Raw genomic sequence first — 20,124 nt, forward strand, 5'->3', positions numbered from 1 at the left:
TCTCTTCATAGTAGGTACACCTGGTCTGGCGTTCTGTTAACTGTGACATCATCCAGGGAAGACGGCTCACCCGCTACTACCATCTAATGTAGAACAGATTACTGGATCAATGTGTGCTTCTGTGCTTTTTTGTCTCTCTTGTTGTGTCTCTGCTCTGTCTTCTGTAACCCCAGTCGGTCGAGGCAGATGACCGTTCATACTGAGCCCGGTTCTGCCGGAGGTTTTCCTTCCCGTTAATGGGGAGTTTTTCTTCCCACTGTCGCTTCATGCTTGCTCAGTATGAGGGATTGCAGCAAAGCCATGTACAATACAGACGACTCTCCCTGTGGCTCTACGCTTCCCCAGGAGTGAATGCTGCTTGTCGGGACTTTGATGCAATCAACTGGTTTCCTTATATAGGACATTTTTGACCAATCTGTATAATCTGACCCAATCTGTATAATATGATTGAACTTGATTTTGTAAAGCGCCTTGAGATGACATGTTTCATGATTTGGCGCTATATAAATAAAATTGAATTGAATTGAATTGATGCACCTCGGGGAAATTGGGCATAACAATGAAACCAGTGCAGAAACACCCCTTCAGACAATCAAATAAACCACCAGCCCACTACATGCTACATTTGTCATTGTACATATTTTTCTTCCAAGGACATTTATTCTATAAGTTTTTATAATTTTTCTTCAGAGTGAAAACGACGTTAGATATTTCTTCTGAGGTTTTTACATTTTTGAGGTTGTCCTTTAGGGATTCTTATCATTGATGCGTGATTGATTGGATTTGTTAATTGTGAATTGGTGCTATAAAAAAAAATTAAGTATGTCTTTTTTTTCTTTGGGTCTGCCTCTTATCATTCTGAATGTCTCACCAAAATTTAATTATGGTTACAGAACAACAACAAAGACTTTTAAATCTTGAAAAGTTAGTTTAGAGCCCTGAGGCTGGTCTTTTTAACTGCCACTCTGAAGGTGCATTATATCCACCATTTTAGATTCACTTCATCGGGTGCCCATTCCTTTTTTTCTGGTGCTATTTAATATTTGCTTTTAACCACTTCTCCCACTTTAGCCATCTTCTCTGACTGCTTTTAAAATCTTTTCTGAAAACCCCTCTTTTCTATTCAGGCCTTTTGACAACCTGTGAGAAGTTGATTTTAGCTAATTTTTATATCAGTTTTCATTTTTTTTTTTTTTTGCTTTATGCTGTTTTATTATTGTAATACAGAGTTGTTGCTTGTGAATCATGGTGTGTTATAGGTTTTTGTTTTCTTCTGATTTTAATTGGTTACTGTAACAATTTATTTTGTTTCTTTTAACTCTAAATCACTTTGGTCAGTTTTTTTTAAGTACTTTATCAAGTTGAACTGGACAACTGTATGCTCTTTAAAACTGAATGATGTGTTTTGAAAAACCTCATATAAACCTCATATATTTTGTAATGATATATCCTATTGTAACAAAGGCTACAAATAACCTGGACCAAATGTTGGGTCCACACTGACCCTCCTTAGTGGTTATTTTCTGATGGAGGGGCTTTAGGAGTACTTATGCATATTGAAAAATGGGACCTGCGTGTCACTCCTTCAGTTGCCCCTGCTCCCAGTGATGTAAAGATTAATATACTGGACATAGTCTGTAGAATTCAGATGAATTTACAGCATGAAGTCATTGGACGTAAACACGTCACCAGAACAATGTAAAAAAACAAGACTGTAATATATATTCATGATTCTCTACTTGATAGAGCAGCATCCCCAGGACTCTCAACTCTCACGCAACGACCGTGTGACACACGCATTTCCCTGAATTCACACGCACACACGGCCATATGGGCTACAGATGATACGTCAACACTGTCTATTCAGAGCTCAGTCTAAAGCCCACCTTCTGCAGAGCTGTTTAAGCTTTTTTCACAGCTTGTGGCCATCAGTAATTCCTGCTGCTGTTAGCGTTAACAGAGCAGTAGGAAGAGCCATCAGAGCTATAAATAGTTTTGGTCTTAACCACAGGTGAAAGCATAAGCCGGTACGGTCCGGTACTGCTTACGCAGGAGGTAAAGGGGGGAGAGTTGTGCCAGGTAAAGCCTTCATTCAGAACCAGTCATGGCTGCACGTTGGATCAGAATACAGTTCTGCTAACCAGATGCAGTCTTAAACACCACTTAGTCTGTTTATAAGTATCTTTTTTATTCATTCCGAATTGCTTCTGAACTATATGTGTTCAGTTTCGGTGCTTCAACACTCTTGAATACTGCTCCTTTCCCCTCCCTTTCCTCGGAGCCAGGGACTTTTATCAGCGGCCAGGCTTCAAAACACGAACTACCACGTTTAATGTCCTTCTGCCCATAGCAAAATGTTCCAATTAAAATCAATAGCAGAGTTAGTGGTTGTGTTTCATGCAATTTTGGTTGACGACACAGAACCAGTGGTGCTGCGGTGGGTTGCTGCGTCGCCTTGCACTTGAATTCAGGTGCACACTTTTAAGGGGAGTTTTAAGGGACTTGTAACATCAGGGTTCAGCTCCGACCCTGCATTCCTCCTCTTCCTTCCAAAGGAGGCCTTTACAATCTTTATTTGTATATTTTTTCCACCCTTTGTTCCTTGCGCGCAGCGCTCCAATGGGGGAAAAAAAATCTGCCCACCTCACAACCTCAAACCGGTATTATTTTGTACAAATTATGCTGGTACCAGACGTTACAAAATTGTGATTTTGTTTTTGTCACTTAGGAACGCGAGGCACAGAGCTTGAAAAACTGCTTATACTCATCAAATCTGGGGTTGCAATGCATAAAAAGTGCTACATTTCCTATAGGATACCATCTTTAAGACTATTAGTGGGCTAAAAGCAAAGCAGAATATAGTCATTCATTCCGCTCCAAACAAAACATGCTCAGAGAACAACTTTAAACTCAGCCTTGGGCTTGTGTAATTACGCACTAGAGCGCCGTGTGCAACAGAGATTTGTCTGGTCAGGGCGGAAAGTGAGATGAGAAACCTGTCGCTGTAAAAGGTGATGACAAAAGTTATAAACTGTAACAGGCTAGAAGTGCATGGAGCTCAAAAGAGAAAGGACATCAGCATTTGGATTATGTGTAAAGACGCAGCGTGAACCCGTGTGTGCTTCAAGTGTTGCAGTTGAGGGAAAAATGTCGGACCATATAGGCTTGATGAAATGTAGCCTCATTCACCAATGAGGTTACACACCTACATTGATAAACAAGCACATAGATTAATGATAATCAGGGGTGTTATCATTGCCTGGATATGAATCTGATAATTCAGATTCTGCTTTTTATAATCAACTACAATATTTTCTTGTTAAAGTCAGGGAAAAAAAGATTGTGTTATGTTGTTGAGATGTTTTTTAAGAACCTCTGCTTGCAAAGCAACCCTATTTCCACCTTTTTGAAAACTAATATTCTCAACTCAACATTATTTATACACTCTAAAAACTAGTAATTCAGAACAGAAGAAAAAGTTACAGCCAGCTAAATTTTAAATAAAATGCAGATCCACAAAAACAAAGAATACATTTTTTAAAAGCGAACATCTCAAACTGGGTTAAAGGCCAAAAAAAGATCTGTTTTGAGAGAACATTAAACCCAGAAAGTGAAATGGCCTGCCTGATGTGTAAAGCTACTTGAATCCAAAATTTGTGTAACTACAGAGGAAGTGCGGTTACGTCTTTGCACTCTGTTTTTCGGATGTCTAATAAAAACTGATCTGCAGACCTGAGCAAACCAGAGGGAGCGTGCATATGAAGCAGGTCCAACACATAAGTTTACTGGAAAGCAAGACCATGAAGATATTTAAAAACAAATAAAATAATTTTAAAATCAATGCGAATGTGAACCAGTAGCCAATTAATTGCTGTTAAAACTGGAGAAATGTGCTCTCATTTACTGGTAGCAGATAAAAGAAGAGCAGCAGCATTTTGGACCAGCTGCAGTCAAGCAACTAGAGTTTTACTAAAGCATCAAAGTTAAGATTATTCACAAGTCACAAGTATCTGACATACTGACTTTAAGGTCAACACTGGTGTTAGAGCCATCAATGCACCCAAACAACATAAACCTTGTTGACATCCATAATTTCTGCAATCCCTTTGAGAAGTTTATTTTTACAGCAACTATTTTCCTTTTTGGTGTCATAAAAGTCTGACTATCTCCTGCCTAAGAAAAAGAAGGCTAACAACTGGTTTCTTACAGCTGACTCCAAAGGGAAAGGGTAAAGAGTCTGAGTGAGACTCTTTAAAAGAATTAAATAAAAAAGTAATTCTCCATTCTTAAAAACAGGAGTGTAATAATACCGGCAAGTACTTAAAACTACTTTATTACTTTAGTCAGTGATTATTTGCACATTTGGGGTCTGTTCATTTGATCCATTCATGCGGGTCTATCTAGAAACAAAACATGTTTTCCCAGAATAAAGCGGACAGCTGGAATGGACTCAGGAAGGGGGTGTTTTGGTTGCAGCAGAAAGAATTTCTGGAGATCAGTGACAGTCAGAGCGAACTGTATTTTCGTCAGAAATCTGGAAACGATCACAAAGCCGTTTACTTGTTTAGAAGGTGCAACGCTGAGCGTAAATGTTGTGAATGGAGATTAGACAGACGTGGTTCTCCTCATATTAGGCAGTTGGTATGTGGAAACAATCTCGGGAGAACAGATGTGTTTTTTTTTTTTTTCTGTTTTAACCCACTAGCTGAACAACAAAGTGTCATCACTCCTCTTTCACACGGTTGCTTCAAAAGGAGAATCCAGCGTAAAAGCTCAGGTCTGTGTGTTTGCGACTTGTAATGACTTGTTGCTGTGGCGGCGGCCCCAGGGGAGCAGTCGCCAGGACTGGCACTTGTATCTGATGGGTTGTTGGAATAAGCCACACTGACAGAACTTCTATACTCAAGTTTTCTTAAAAAAAAAAAATCCGACAGGTTCCACGGTTTGCTTTAGTTCCCATCGCCGATGGCGAGCAGTCAGGTGTGTTATCTGCTACAGGAAGCAGGCGGTGCAACAGAAACTCAATCACTGCACTTGGTCAACAAGGAGGTCTGACTTACCAGCCGAGGAGATCGCTGCAGGCTGACCGAAGGAACCTCCACTTTGCCGTGGAGGAGAAGCAGAACCACATGTTCAGTAGAAAATAGTCCGTCCAAACTCCGGTTAAGCCAAATAAAACGCCCGAACCGTCTCCCTCCACATTCCCTAACTGTTGTCGAGTCAACTCCGCGGATTCTTTTGTTGTCGTGGAAAGTTGCAGCTTCCACGCAGAGAACTTCCGCTGCTTTTCAAAATAAACTAGTTAGGGAGTGGGAGCGACATGAAAACGCTGGAAAAAAAACATACTTTTCTTGCCACTTTATTAGGTACACCTGTTCGTTTGTTTGTTTGTTAAGACCATTCGGCCACATGACAGCAACTGACTGCATTGAGAGGCGGTGAAGATTTATTGCTGAGGTTAGGACTGAGCTGGTGGAGAAGACATGATGTATGTGACTTTGAACATGGCATGCTTGTTGGCAGTGGGCTCTGTCAGTAGGGGGCGCTTGTGCGCCGCCTCCATCAAAATTGCAGGAGAAAATTAGTGTACACAAAAACTCATAAAATGAGATTTTTGATTTTTCAGCATCCCCATTGTATTTTGGGTTTATCTGAGGTTATTTTTCGTATACATCTAAATTAATATTTTATATATTAATTAATATAGGACACTGGCCAGATGGGTGTGTATGTATGTTCTTAAACTTTAGGCTGCTATGTGATTTCAGGCTGGTTACTAACTGGTTACTTAAAGTGTAACTCTAAACCACCAAGGACAAATTTTTAAACATGCCAATATACCCTGAGGGGCAGGGCTAAGAGGTGGGTTTGCGGGGTGGGGGATTAAGCAGGGCAACACTGGAGGTGTTGCCACAGGTTGGTCTTTTAAGGTGGAGGATTTCTCACCCTCCTCGTCACCAGAGGTTGAGGGAGGCTTTGTGGAGCCCAGCGGAGCTGAGTGTTCTCAGTTGGAGCAACTGGCTCAGTGATGCCCGAAGATGGCGTTACAAAGGCAGCGGAGTACAAAGTAGTTGCAGTTTATGAGTGGTAAAGTGATGTTAGCAGCATCATTGCTAACATGGACTGACATTCACAGCAGTAACAAAAGCTAAACATCGACCAATGCTCCCAATGCTCATGATTCCTACTCCTGAGTCTGACTTGCTACAAGGGCAACAGGGTGTCTGACTGAGATGCTTTTATACCTGGATGCAGGGCTATGGTGAAGAAAGCATGTACAGTTTGAACCAATGACAAAATTCAAATACAATAGCCTCTATTCACCCCTAAGAGGGCAGCACTGACACAGTTTTTAGACAAATATTGCAGAAACAAGTTTACATGAAAATGTAAAAAAAAAAAAAAGCTCAATAATATTAAAGTAGCACCTTTATGGGCTCGACACACAGGGGACAACATCGCTCCCTCTCCATTCATTTCCTATGGAACTTATGCGATGAGGCAACAATGGCTCTCCCTCCTCCAGCTAAGCGACTGGTGAAATTCATGCGTGTGAAATTTTGAGGTCATACATGTAGATGTGCATACCTGGGCTTGCGATGTGACACAAAGATTTAAAACACGGCCGTCGCTGTCGCATTCCGTGTGTTGGGTCTTCACCACGGTGGCGATGAAAGCCATTAGTCGCTGTCATTTGTCGCGCCCCCGTGTGTCGAGCCTATTAGGCTGAGTTTATGCAGTTTGTCTGCAAAAAAATTTTTTTATTTTGGGGTGAGTTACAGATTCTCCTCAGGGCAGTTCTCTCTCTGTAGCCAATCAGTGCTTTTGTGTCATTCTTCATCCAATCACATTAATTCATGATGCCTGCCAACAAAAGCCACAACCAACTTCTGTCAGTCAAACGCGGATGCAAAGGGAAGAGTCAGACTACAACGACAACATAAAAGCCCCCTCCCTCCTCTGTTTTTTTCAATCACCAGCCGACACTGGTTGTTGGGACCAAAAGGAGTGGTATGATTATTTCCGACTTGCTTGCCTATGGGATCTTCACACAGAACCATCTCTCAGATTTACAGAGATTGGTGTGAAGAAGAGAAATTCTCTTATGACCAGCAGGTGTGTGGAGGAAAACGCCTCGCTGTACGACAGAGACTGCAAAAAACTGCTTCCAGGTGATAGAAAGGCAAAAGAAACTCAGATGACAGATTCATTTAAGGTATGCGCAACACCATCTTTGAACACACGTGGGACAAATCATTGGATTATGAGTTTGGATTTTTATTCTGAATTTACATGGTAAAAACTAACAGTTAATCTTGTCAGCAAGCTGAAAGATCACGAAATGAAGAGCATAATAAGATTTTTTTGTCAGCCTCTAGGTGGAGATATTTGATTTACAAGACAATCTCCTGCAGCCTGTTTAAATGCAGCTGCCTTGGCAACGACAAGTGCAGGCTTTTATTTTGTAAATAAAGTTGAACCACTTCCGTTTATCCTGACCCGTTGACCGAGCTTCCCTGGATGGTACAGCAGAGGGACAAAACTAAAACTTTGGATTAACTTTCCGATCAAGTGTCCTTCGCAACAACAGTACAACAAAAGCAAAAATATTTCAAGCAATGAATTCCGAAACTGACCTTTTCTCTTTAGATTTATAATCTAGTGCCAGGAAAAAATAAATCAAAATAAAAAAAGGTCAAAAATATCAGACATTGTTAAAACTTATGTAAGTAACATAAGAGGTACGGTGTGGTGTTCTGGTTTTGGTTCTCATTCTCTGTTTTTGCTCAAAACAAGCAGACAGACATGAAAAATAGAAACTATACAAACACTGCTTACGCTGTTCAGAATACAATTATCAAATAGGCCTACACACTAGGCACGTTTATTTGTATGATAATATTACTACTCTGCTTTCTAGCCTTATTAAGGCACAAAGGCATACAGATTTATATTAAAATCAGTACATAAATAAAATAAATATAGAAATGTAGGCCTGTAGTTCAACCCCGTCATGCAGACAGATTTAGTGAATGCATCCAATCCAAATTGATCCTAGTTGTCAAACCATGCAGTCAAGTTCAGATTTCAAAACACACAGCTTAGTCAATCACTTCTTCTGTGATAAATTAATCATATTTCTCCTATTTTAGCTTCCCTATATTGACTTCCTGTTAAATCAAGAATAGAATTTAAAATTCTTCTTCTAACGTATAAAGTCCTTAATAATCAAGCTCCATCATATATCAGAGCTCTGATTACCCCGTATGTTCCTAACAGAGCACTTCACTGTCAGACTGCAGGTCTGCTGGTGGTTCCTAGAGTCTCTAAAAGTAGAATGGGAGGCAGATCCTTTAGCTATCAGGCTCCTCTCCTGTGGAACCAACTCCCAATTTTGGTCCGTGAGGCAGACACCCTGTCTACTTTTAAGACTAATCTTAAAACCTTCCTTTTTGACAAAGCTTATAGTTAGACTTAATGACTACTTTCACTTACTCTGCTGTATTCTACTATTCTTAAATCTTGCATTATTAGCTGTTATGCATTAACTTTATGTTCTCTCTGTTTATTCTCTTAAAATTTTCTTCATGTTCTCCTATAGAGGACACATTCGGCCCTGTTTCTCTGCTGGATAAAGCTCTTGGCTGAGCTTTTACTGCAACTACTTGTTTGTTTCTTCCTCTAGACCTGAAAACTGGTTCTAAGTTTATCTGCTCAGCTGAAGCCACTAAAAGAGCTAATGCTGCCATTACCCTTTACTTTTCTCTCACATGGAAACTATTTCTGCATCAGTACTGTGCTCTTTTTGCATCTCTGCTTTGTCTCCTCCCAGTGGGTCGTGGCAGATGGCCGTTCACACTGGTTGGTTTTCTTTTAAACTGTTCACGCATGCTCATTATGATGGATTGCTGCTAAGTCAATGACATAATGCAGATGACTGTCCACCGTGGCTCCACGCTCCTCCAGGAGGATTAAATTCTGCAAGTCAATGACTCGATACAACCTGCTGGGTTTCCATAGATAGAAAACTTCATGACCAATCTGTCCGCAGGATTTGACTGACTTGACTTTGGAAAGTGCCTTGAGATTATATCAGCTGTGAATTAGAGCTAAATAAATTAACTAGACTGAATTCATTTTTACACGCTTGTCATACTGGTCGAGTGGCCATGGAGGATGTACCCAAAAGGGTGCAATAAACACAAGACCATAAAATAACTTTTTAATTTATTTTCAGGCCAATAGAGTTAGATCAAACCACCCAAAAGAAACAACATAAAAAACAACTCTTGAACAATAGATGTCCGATGTCTTAAAAACAAATGGATCTACATTAACAGAAACCATTACCAGGGATGAAACAGCTACTACAACTAAAGTTGGAAAATAATACAATACTTATATCAAATAATGAACATAAAAAACATTATTTACAAACTAATACAAACTGACAATGTCTTAATTTCATCCCAATAATATTTTCTCAGTCAAGATATAAAGCACCATCCTGCTGAAACACCCTCTTTAATCCATTTCTCCTTAATGTCTGGTGTCCCAAAACAATTGTGTGCAAAGGTTAACATTAACAGTCATTGTCATTTCACCTTTTTACAGGGGAAACGCCAAGATATCTAGCCTACTAATTCAGTGGAAGATACATTTTGACACACTCACACATTCCAAGAAATAACCAAATCAAGCCAATTGAAACTCAACTGTGGCATTGTTATTTAACTGTGCTGTACATTTGTGTTTTCACTATTATGAACAGTTATTTCAGTTGTGTATCTGAAATATAAACATAATAGTGGCTGATTGTTACAAGTTATTAAATGAAATTGATAAAAAAGTTTTCTATCTAAGGAAACCCAACAGGTTGCATTGAGTCATTGACTTCCAGCATTCGCTCCTGGGGGAGCGTGTTGCCACAGTGGACCGGCACTGGCATTGTGTTATTTACTTTGGAGCAATCTCTTATACCGAGCATCCATGTAACGACAGTGGAGAGGAAAGATCCCCTTTAACAGGAAAAAAAACCCAGCAGAAACAGAACCAGACTCAGTGTGAATGGCAGTCTATGACCGACTGAGGGGTTGAGAAGACGGAGAGACAACAAGAACACAGAGGCACTGATCCAGGAGTAGTTTTCTATGTTAAAGAAAAAGTAAAGGTGTGGCTCCTTTAGTGGCTTCATCATGGAGAGAAATACACCGGTCCCAAAACTGTGTTGCCTTCAGACTAGACAGCCTCGTGGAAGTGTCAGACAGTGCATCTGACAGTGTCAGATGTAGTGGTGTAAAGCATGCCATCACTGGGGTCTAGAGCAGTGGAGACGTGATATCTGGAGTGAGGATTCATTATTCTCTGTCTGACAACCAAATGGATGAGTCAGGGTTTGGAGGCTGCCAGGAAAGAAGGCTTGACTGCATTGTGTAAAGTTTGGTGCTATACTACTGCTCTGTTAACACTAACAGCAGCAGGAACTACAGATGCCAACCAAACTGTGAAAGCCGAAACCACTCTGCCAAAGGCGACTGAGCTCTGAACAGCAATGAAGGAATCCCTCTCAGCCTATGCAGTATGGGCATTGTTTTCAGCATGAGGAATGTCATGTATGTATGCGTGTTAAATCATAGAACACTGGACGAGGATGATGCTGTTTGGTGTTGAAGAACCTGACTGGCCTGAACAGAGTCATGGCCTCAACTCAACAGCACATCCTTGGGATGAATTAGCGTGAAGACTGTGAGCGGAGCCCTCGTGTCCAGCACAAGTGTCTGACTTCACAAGTGCCCTTGTGGAAGAATGGTAAAAAAAAATGCCTATAAACAGCCCTAAACTTGCAGAAACCCTTCAAAGAAGAGTTGAAGCTGTTATAGCTACAAAGGGTGGACCGACATACTAAAACCCGTAGATCAATAATGATAATGTGAAGAGTTTGGCAGTAGCCTATGTGTGTCTTCATGTAACCAGTTGAAATTCAAGGCTGAGTCTTTGCTATCGTCACTTTTTCCATTGAGCCTCGATGCTTCAGTTTAGCAATTCCCCAGTGACTCAGTCACTGAGTAGTTTTTACCAGTGTTCTAAAGAATTGGCTGCACCTATAGTGTTTATTATTGGCTTTTTTTGTTGCAGACTATGACTATGATTGTGGAGAAAGATATTTTTATCATGATCTACTACCAAGAAAATAATATACAACATGTAAAAACCCTGATCTTAGAAGGTTGACTGACACCGTGCATTATATGAACACCATGCTTCTCTGGCGGAGGACACTGTACTTTTATTTTAAGAAACAGCTTTTATCCCAAACACACTGCAGGATCTCAGCTGATGGACTTTACAGAGGTATTTAAATTGCTACTCTCCACTTTGTCCATTAGAGGGTACTGTGGCTTTTACCTTGAAACTTTTAATTTCATTCTGCAAATCAAGTCCATGGACGTTTCCTCTGTTCTGGCCTTTGCCACCGTTTGCTCTCCCCCTTTTCCTCATTGTTTTGTTTTATCTTTAATTTTGTAAGGCCACTGAAAGGTTTTCTCTTTTATCTTTACATTATTTCGATTTCATGATCCTTTTCTTGTCAGTTTTTATTCCTTAGGGTGTAGCTCAGTGTTAATCTCGTTGTGTTTGTCATGTTTGACACATGATATTTTACTGTGCACTGTCTGCACTGTAAAAAGAACTTTAAGACCAGACAAAAAGAAAACGTTCCCTCCAGAATTTTTCACACCCTTTTTGTTACAAATACGATCTTAGAACATTTAGTGTGGATTTTATGTGACAGACAAACACAAAGCACCGCATCATTGGCTAGAAGGAAGGTGGTGTTCAGAGTCCTAATCGCAGTCTGCCACAAGCCATGTACGAAGCACAGCAAGTATATGAAAGAAGACGACTTAGTCCTGCAGTGTTCTTTATATTGTTATTATTTGTTTCTCAAGTTTATTTCCTTCCACTTCATCAGTAAACTACAACTATGGTGCCATAACTCAATAATAAAACCAGCCATTGGAAATGTTACGTTAGGGAAAAAAAAGCTGGTGCATATCTGGCATGTTTTCATCTCTTCCAAACCTGTTTGAGGTATACACATGCGAACATCAGAACACATCATCTCATACCCACACACATCACATGTTCTGTTGTAATGCTTCCTATGCATGTACTGTACACAAAAACAGCTGCCATTTGTCTGAAATGTATTTACCATGTTTCAATAAAAAGGTTTGAAGCTATGCTTCTTTTAACTTTAGGAATAAAAATGTAGAATGTAAAAGCTGTACACTCTACATAGAATAGATTATGTCACAATGCAGTGGGAGCTTTGCACTCTTTTGTTTTCACCTTTGCACAGAGGCAAATAAACAGAAAGTCGACCATCTCCAATCATCTGTAGGGATACACATTGTCCCACAGTCGTCTCTTCAAACTGCTCCTCTCTTGTCTTCCCACTCCTCTTCCTTCTCATTCCCTTTAAAGTCTTAAAAGTTCTTGGTAGAAGCTCGTGGTGTCCTCCTCTCAGTGTGAGCCAATTTTGATCTGATATTAACAGAAGGCAAAAAAGAACAGAACAATAGATTACATCAAATTGATATGTAATTCCATTCCACGGTTAGAGAATATAGTTAGTACAAGACAGGTGAAAACATTTCATCACCTATAGTGATTTCATGTTTAAAGAGTGTATCTGACAGAGAACTCAGGAGGTTTACAGACAGCCATGATTAGTGTACTGCTTCAGAAATGCACACACACTCATCATGTCGTCATGTTTGTCATATTCATTTTGCAGCTTTTAAAGATTTGTTTAAACCATTATATGACTATGGTGAAATGATTATGCAATATAAACTTTAATGAATTCCAAAGCCAAATTTTAATTTAAATCAACACATACATGCACGTCCTCCATTATTTGTTGTAGCTTATACATGTTTAATAGGGCAGAAGTCTTAATGACGTGGTTTTTTTTCTGCTGTATTCAGTCAGCAGAGATAAAACTCGTTTTACCAAACAATCAGACGAAATGGAGAGAAAAATCAGTGACTTAGGTTTGGGAGACAGGCTCAACTGTGTACCAAGTGCTTGGCAGTTAAACTGAATATTGTGTTCCTTGTCTAAGTGAAGGAAATAAGTTAGAAAAGGTACAGGCCCAAGGACCAAGCCAAGGAGAACACTGCTGATAATTGTGCATGGCTACTCCGACTGGATTGTCTAATGTGTAGCCTGTGAACACATGACTACAGGTAATTGTCATTTTGTCTTCAAACATGACAAGGACTGGAAAAGAAAAAAAAAATTGTTCACTACCTGGACGCTTACTAAAGCCAAGAAAGGTCTGGTTTGTTTTGGTGGCCCAAGGCAATCATGGAGTTCCTGTTTCTGCCACCATTTTCCACTTGTTCTTCATCAGGCCTGTAAGAAAAATGTGTGGTTACTGCCAAACTCCACCATATACAAAAACTCTCTGACTGTGTCCTCATGTTACCTGCTTTTAAGAACCAATTTGCACTTGAATACATCAGAAGACACTTTAACTGCTGACTAAGATGGAGAAATGTGCACTTGGTGTTGCAAAACAAATAGTCCCCTACGTGACATCCAGATAGGAGCAAAACTGAAAGATTTAGTCATGTCCCACAAATTCACCAAAATATGCCGATGAAGATTCATTTAGACATCCAGGAAGGAGTAGATTTCTTTCAAAAAGTTTAGTATGAAGTAAAAGTTATAAAAGTATCGACACTGGACATAAAACTGCTTTAAAAGGGTAGAGTTAATTCATTTCAAGAAGCAGAGTATCAGTCATCTTTCATACAATTTCAAATATTGAAAGACCAAAAACAATGCCATTGGTGGATAGATAATGCTACAACACAAAGAAAGAAAACAACGTTTATTTTCCACTTGTGTAAAACACTCAAAAAGCTATAGAAATGTAATAGTTCTGGACTCCTCTGACTCTGATTTAGCACCACAGCTCAGGTCTGCTGCTGCGCATGGCTTAACAGGAGGACGCTCTTTCTAATGAATCCTGGACAGCAGCCATGCCTAACCAGGCTGAAAGACTCCTCCAAGCATACCTAAGGTCTGACTCTAGCCCCATCCTTTGGTTCTCCAGCTTTTGGCAGAACTCCAGATAGCAGAGAGAACCCCCCGCTCCCTAAGATTCCTACGCGGTGCGAGCTTTAAGGCGAAGAAAGCTTATAGGGCACCCTTACTGAAACCCCTGGCCTCATAAGGAAAAATGAAGCTAATAGCTTCCTTTATCTCCACCTGCCAGGAACCTGCCATTCTCTGTTCCAAGCCCACAAGTCACTGAATGCCTTTCTTCTTCTCATGCTGGCTTCTATTAAATGTGGTCAAATGACATGCATTCCTTCTCTTCAAGCTTTTTTTTAACAAACAAAGGAAACAAGCACACTGTTTGAAGGGATCTCAGCTGCTGTTGGTCACATGGCACAAAGATTGGAATTGTCTTAAAAAAAAAAGGCAAGTTTTCTTTGACTTTTGTGCTGCAATCCTGTTGTGTGAATGTGAGCTTGTGTTTGTGTGAGCCCTCACTCAGAACAGAGGATCTTCACTGAAGGCTGCAGACCACCCACCTGTCTGTTTATCTAATAGGGATGCTGTAGGGTGACCAGTCTCCGCCTGATGATCAGCCTTGTTGGTAGAGTCGAGCCTTTGCGTGTTATCCTTTGCTACAATTCTTTGGTTATCTCTGTTTCCCTCTGAGGGATGTTAGTTTTGTTACCAGCTTATATCTGCTCAGCTCACCCTTTGTACTCTCTGTGCCTCCTAGGTCAAAGTTACCACTGGCTTTCAAGTAGACTCGGGAACTTACCTAATCCTCTCCACTCTTCGGGAACTCACTCCGCAGTCACTTACTGGAATACCGACATCCCAAGCCATTATCTGTCTGCCCGCTCTCCAAAACTCTGGATCTCAAGCCACCACTAAAACTGGACTCAACTTCTGCCTTCAACTCTTGGAACTGTAAGTAACGTCATCCCCCATAATCTGTTTAGAATTCATCATCTAGGTTATCCCTCACCCGTCTCCTCTTCCAAACCCCACAGAAAATTGGACTCAGAAACCCGCCTCAGTGTGCACATTTATCATTTGTAAATTAAGCCATGGGCATTTAGCATTTTGCTTTCAGTGAATGATTCTGCACGTGGATCAGAAAATCATCCTGAAACATAGCATTTCATTCAAAATCTCAAGTGACTTTACAAGGACAGGACAAAAAAAAGCAACAATAAACACATTTATTTTAAAGCAAAAATAAGTTTTATATGGTGTTATCTATTATTTTCTCCCTGTATTTGTAGGCACCAGTAGTGTTATTTGACAGTAAGCTGACAGGAAATGAGGTTGAGAGACAGGAAAGAGATGTTGCAAAGGCCATGTCAAGGACTTGGCCTTTGATTAATAATCCCCTAGAAAAAATAAGTTTTATCAAAGGCTTCTTGTGGATAGTGATGGCTATAGGCTGGAAGGACCACCTGTAGCCCTCCAGGTGTTTGTGTTCTGATGCATTTTGACAGGTTCTTTACGTTCCCTGGTTCATGCGTTACTTTATTGCCCTTAAGTGTTTGCTTTTATTCTCTAGTGCTGTTCTTTGAGAATTAGTTGATCTTGTAGTCAATTCTATGTACATTTTGTTACATTCCCTGTAATCCCTCCAGTCTATTGGTTTCCACTCCTCAGTCATTTGTTTCATTTATCTCAGCTGTCTCTTCTCCACTACCTTCCTCTTGAAATAAGCTGACTGTCATGATAATAACTACCTGACGAATAGATAATAGTTGATTGAACCATTGATTGATACACTGTATTTTTTGTCAGTATTCCTGTTCCTTGTGGCTCCATAGATTATTCCATATTTGCTCCATTTCACCTTCTCCAAGTTTGTTTTGTATTTTTTCTATTAAAAACCTTAATTCCATCCAAGGTCCTACTGCACTTTGGCCTGGTGACAACCTCACGTATTGTGACAGTATTACAGCAGTTCTAAACAAATGTCTGACAGAATACATTCTATTGTATGACCGCCTGGTCAAGAAGATGTGTAGGGTTGTCTGTAATGTTCTTCAATTTATAAATAAACCTTCATCTCTAGAGTGTCCACAGCAGTGACTGGAAAAAAACTTTCTTGTTCATCAGCTTGTTGAGCTTTTTCAAGTCCCTGGCTCTGATGCTGCTTTGACAACATAATGGCAGAAGATAATGAATTCTTCACAACAGACTTATGGAAAATCTGCAGCATATTGCTGGAAACACCAAAGGGCAGAGACTTCCTCAATAAGTACAGCCTACATGTAGATGGCTCTGTTGTTGCATCTGCTGTCCAGTGTACTGTCCAGACTTAACATAGATGTCATCCACCACCTCCACTTCCTCTCTTTATGGTGGGAATACTGTTTAACTTATTCCTGTTTCTCCCAAAATCTGCCATCATTTCCTTTGTTTTGCTCACATTCAAGATAAGATGATTTCTTCCACATCAGCTGTCTGTGCTCAACTTCCTGTGTATCTCTGATGCATCCAACGACTGCAGTCATCTGAGTATTTCTGCAGATGACAGGAGTCTGTCTTGTATTGGAAGTCTGAGGTGTAAGGAGTGAAAAGGAATGGTGAGAGTACAGTTCCCTGTGGCGCTCCTGTGCTGCTGACTACCTGGTTAGACACACAACCTTTCAATCTCATAAACTATTTTCTGTTTGTCAGGTCGTTATTAGCATCCAGGTGATTGTTAAGGTCTCCACTTAAGTCTTCTGGAGTTTCTGACAAAGCAAATCAGACTGGATTGTATTAAATGCACTGGATAAATCAAAGAACATGTTCCTCACAGTGCTGTCTGCCTTGTCTACATGCATTCATTTAAGCAGGTCTATGATAGCATCTTCAGCTCTAACTCCACAGCAGTAAACAAACTGTAGGGGGCCGTCCTGATAGCAGCTTGTTTGCTTGCTCAGGTGGGCAAACAGAACCTTCATGATGTGGGGTTTCAGGGCAACAGGCCTATGGTCATTCATGACTGATGGATGAGCTTTCTTTGGTACCGTAAAAGGCAAGATGTTTTCCACACCACTGGGACCTTCTCCTTGGTTAGGCTCAGGTACAAGAGGTGTTTGAAGTCTAAAATTTCCTTTTACTGTAAATTAGTTATATGGTAAATTGTTTTGTTTTGGTCTTTTTAATAAATGTAAGACATCTCCTACATTTTGCACCTTGTTGTAGAATTTGTTATTGAAACGTTTTAAGTATGACAGTCCAACTTGCACAACTAACAAAAAGACACAGATCCGTTACATTGGCACACAAGCTCAAGAAAAACATTTAGTGTCACTCGTGAGTTCTTCTGCATTATTATTCTACAAATCATTCAGTTCTTATCTGCATTTGATGCAGTACCATCCCAAACTTTGGCAATATCAACTTTGATGATATTGTCCATTGACACAAAATCTCAGCTTTCCAAAGTGATTGTATCCAAGATTATATTTTTCCACAATGAAGGTGGTGGGGGCACATCACCCACCCACTTCGTCATCACTGCTTTCCTTGCCACCACTCACTACTCGCTGTAATCGGTTGGTCATGATTTTGGAGTATTTTCGTATCAACTCCAAGCAAGCTGACTGGCTGATATGAGGAGCGTTGTTCAGGTTCCTTTCCTTTTTGGGAATAACAATTATATGCGCAGTATACATGAATTTGGGGAGTTCCCCTTCTTCCAAAAATTTATTGAAAACACGAAGTAAAAGATTGTTAATTTTACCATTTAAGGTTTTGTAGTACTCTGCGCAGAATTCATCTGCCCCTGATTGCAGTAATGAGATAGCTTTATTTATTTATGTCAAAGTAATAGGTCCTTCTAGCAGTTTGGCTCGTTTGTCTGACAGTTTGGGCATTACTAGGTTATTCAGGAAATGACCCTGAGCGAGTTTATCAGTGTCTGTTTCTGAGCTGTATAGTTTTTCATAATATTTTTTGAAACACTCATTAATCTTGACAGTTTTTGATAGTTATCGTCACTGCATATCACTGATATAAAAGATTTATTGAGGGAATTTCCCACCAGTCGGGCTAAAATCCTATTGAGTTTATTGCCAAATTCAAACATCTTTGACAGGAAAATAAAATATCAGTTTCTGCTTTCCTTGTGACTAAGTTACTTAAACTTAATCTCGTCTCCTTCAACTCTTGCAAAACCTCATCTTATTTTGTTCTATAGAAATGTGCCTCTTGTTGTATTCTTTTATTTAATCTCATATTGTTCTTGTAAACATTCTCTTTTTTCCTACTTGAATATGAGATTATCATTCCTTGCATGTAAGCTTTATATGCTTCCCATACTGATTTCGGATCAGTATCATTTTTATAATTTAATTCCAGGTAAAAATCAGTATGATTTTCCAAAAATGTAATGAAATAATAATGAGTTTAGTCTCCAATAGAATGATTGTTCGGTAGGCCTAAAAGGATACATTGTCAGATAAACAGGGGCAGGGTTGGAGTGGGCTATAGACCCAATATCAGATTGTTCTATTAAATAAGCAGGATGTTTAGATACATAAAATATTGTTGATTCGTGTTGATGACAGGTGAGGGTGGGAGTAGAATGTGTAGTTTTTAGTACTGGGGTGCCTCCAGTTATCCAAGAGATCAAATGTGTCAATCGTGTTTAATATGACACTGTTGGTTCTTGACTGAGTATGATGGGGCAGGTTCCTGTCAATAGGGAAAAGCCTGCAGTTAAAATCCCCCACTATTAATATATTAGAGCAGTCCATGTCTGCAATTTTTTCGAGAAAGGAGGCAAAACATTCCTCGTCATGGGTGCATAAATATTTCCAAGCAGAACTGTTTCTACACAGAAATCACCTTTTACTCAAATAATTCTACCTTTATCGCTATAACAGTGTTTCAAAACAAAGGGTACTGATTTGTGTATTAAAGTAATTACTCCCTGTTTGTTTTTCGAATATGATGAAAAATAAATCTGGCTGACTCATTCTCTCAGATACTTTTTATGTTCCTCTTCACTTAAGTGTGTTTCTTGAAGAAATGCAATCTGTACGTAATCCTTTTTTTGGACAATTTAGGACAGCCCTTTTCTTTCTAACACTATTTAAACCCTTAATAATCCTACTCTAACCAGAGTAAAAAAATAAAACGCTAACCCTATCATCTATCTGAGCTATAAAGTTTAGGAGAGGTCAAGAGCACCATGTCCACTCTCCCCATATAGATTATTACATTAGAATCCTGCCAGAACAATAACAGTCACATTAACCAGAATACAATTTAAATGAAGTTTGTTTTTCCAATCCTCTTCAAATATGAACCAAAGGTTATAAATAATAGTAAAGCTTGGGTAATGTGTCATCAGTCAAATAGAGCATCTGCCTCCTACATTGTGATCGCAGATTACCTTAATGCCAAGGTGATCAAAGTCCAGTCACTGCGAGGTAGGGAGCGTCACAATGTAGTTATTAATTTCTTTCATGGTAGTGAGAGACATTGGTCTTCTGTTTGGAGGAAAAACTTTTATCACTGCGGGATGCAGGAATGCGTATTTAATCCTCATATCACGCAGCCTCCTGAGCCCCTTTGCCAATGCCTGCCTTTGCCTCATAACCTCCCGGTTAAGCTCCCGGTCACCCAGCTTAACACTGCATTTGTCCCTTGCATTTGTCTCAGACATTTCTGGCTTAATAACATTTTCCATCTTAACATGCAGCATTTTGGCGATATCGTCAGTCACTTGTTGAACCAGTAAGTTATCTCGGCATGGGCCATCAATTGTATCTTCTTGATTCTGCATACTGTCCGACTCCCGGTCTGCGTTTCCTTCACATGCTGGTGCTAGCTACCATGTTGTTGTGGCTACCTAGCTTAGCGTTAGCATCAATTATGCTTTCCTTTCCCTCGGGCTTCTCACTTCTTAGGCAAGCTGAAGAAATTTTCCAAAGGCATCTCCAGCGTCACCACACACAACAGTCTTTTTCGGGAAAGTTTTAGACCAGGATATAATATTTTACACAATAAACATGAGGAGACCAGCGACCATGCGTCTATACTGTAGCGCACATTACATGACACCCC

At 39.9% G+C, this 20,124-nt stretch overlaps 2 protein-coding genes across 2 annotated transcripts in view; both read right to left on the reverse strand.

Annotated features, from left to right (window-relative positions):
* Positions 1-5,265, reverse strand: part of LOC105919389 (ras and Rab interactor 2) — a 52,062-nt gene extending 46,797 nt beyond the window's left edge. The window contains exon 1 of the mRNA XM_036130658.1: positions 5,061-5,265. The gene's annotated coding sequence lies outside the window, so the exon portion shown is untranslated. The remainder of the gene's footprint in view (positions 1-5,060) is intronic.
* Positions 5,266-9,216: 3,951 nt separating this feature from the next.
* si:ch211-250c4.3 (uncharacterized protein LOC100535981 homolog) overlaps positions 9,217-20,124 on the reverse strand; it is a 43,100-nt gene continuing 32,192 nt past the window's right edge. Inside the window, exons 7-8 of the mRNA XM_012854702.3 lie at positions 13,318-13,422; positions 9,217-12,546 (exon numbers count right to left, since the gene is read on the reverse strand). Of these exons, the coding sequence (XP_012710156.2) occupies positions 13,329-13,422 (94 nt within the window). The 3' untranslated portion in view covers positions 9,217-12,546; positions 13,318-13,328. The remainder of the gene's footprint in view (positions 12,547-13,317; positions 13,423-20,124) is intronic.

The sequence above is a fragment of the Fundulus heteroclitus genome, unplaced genomic scaffold, assembly GCF_011125445.2.
Source record: "Fundulus heteroclitus isolate FHET01 unplaced genomic scaffold, MU-UCD_Fhet_4.1 scaffold_37, whole genome shotgun sequence".
NCBI lineage: Eukaryota > Metazoa > Chordata > Actinopteri > Cyprinodontiformes > Fundulidae > Fundulus > Fundulus heteroclitus.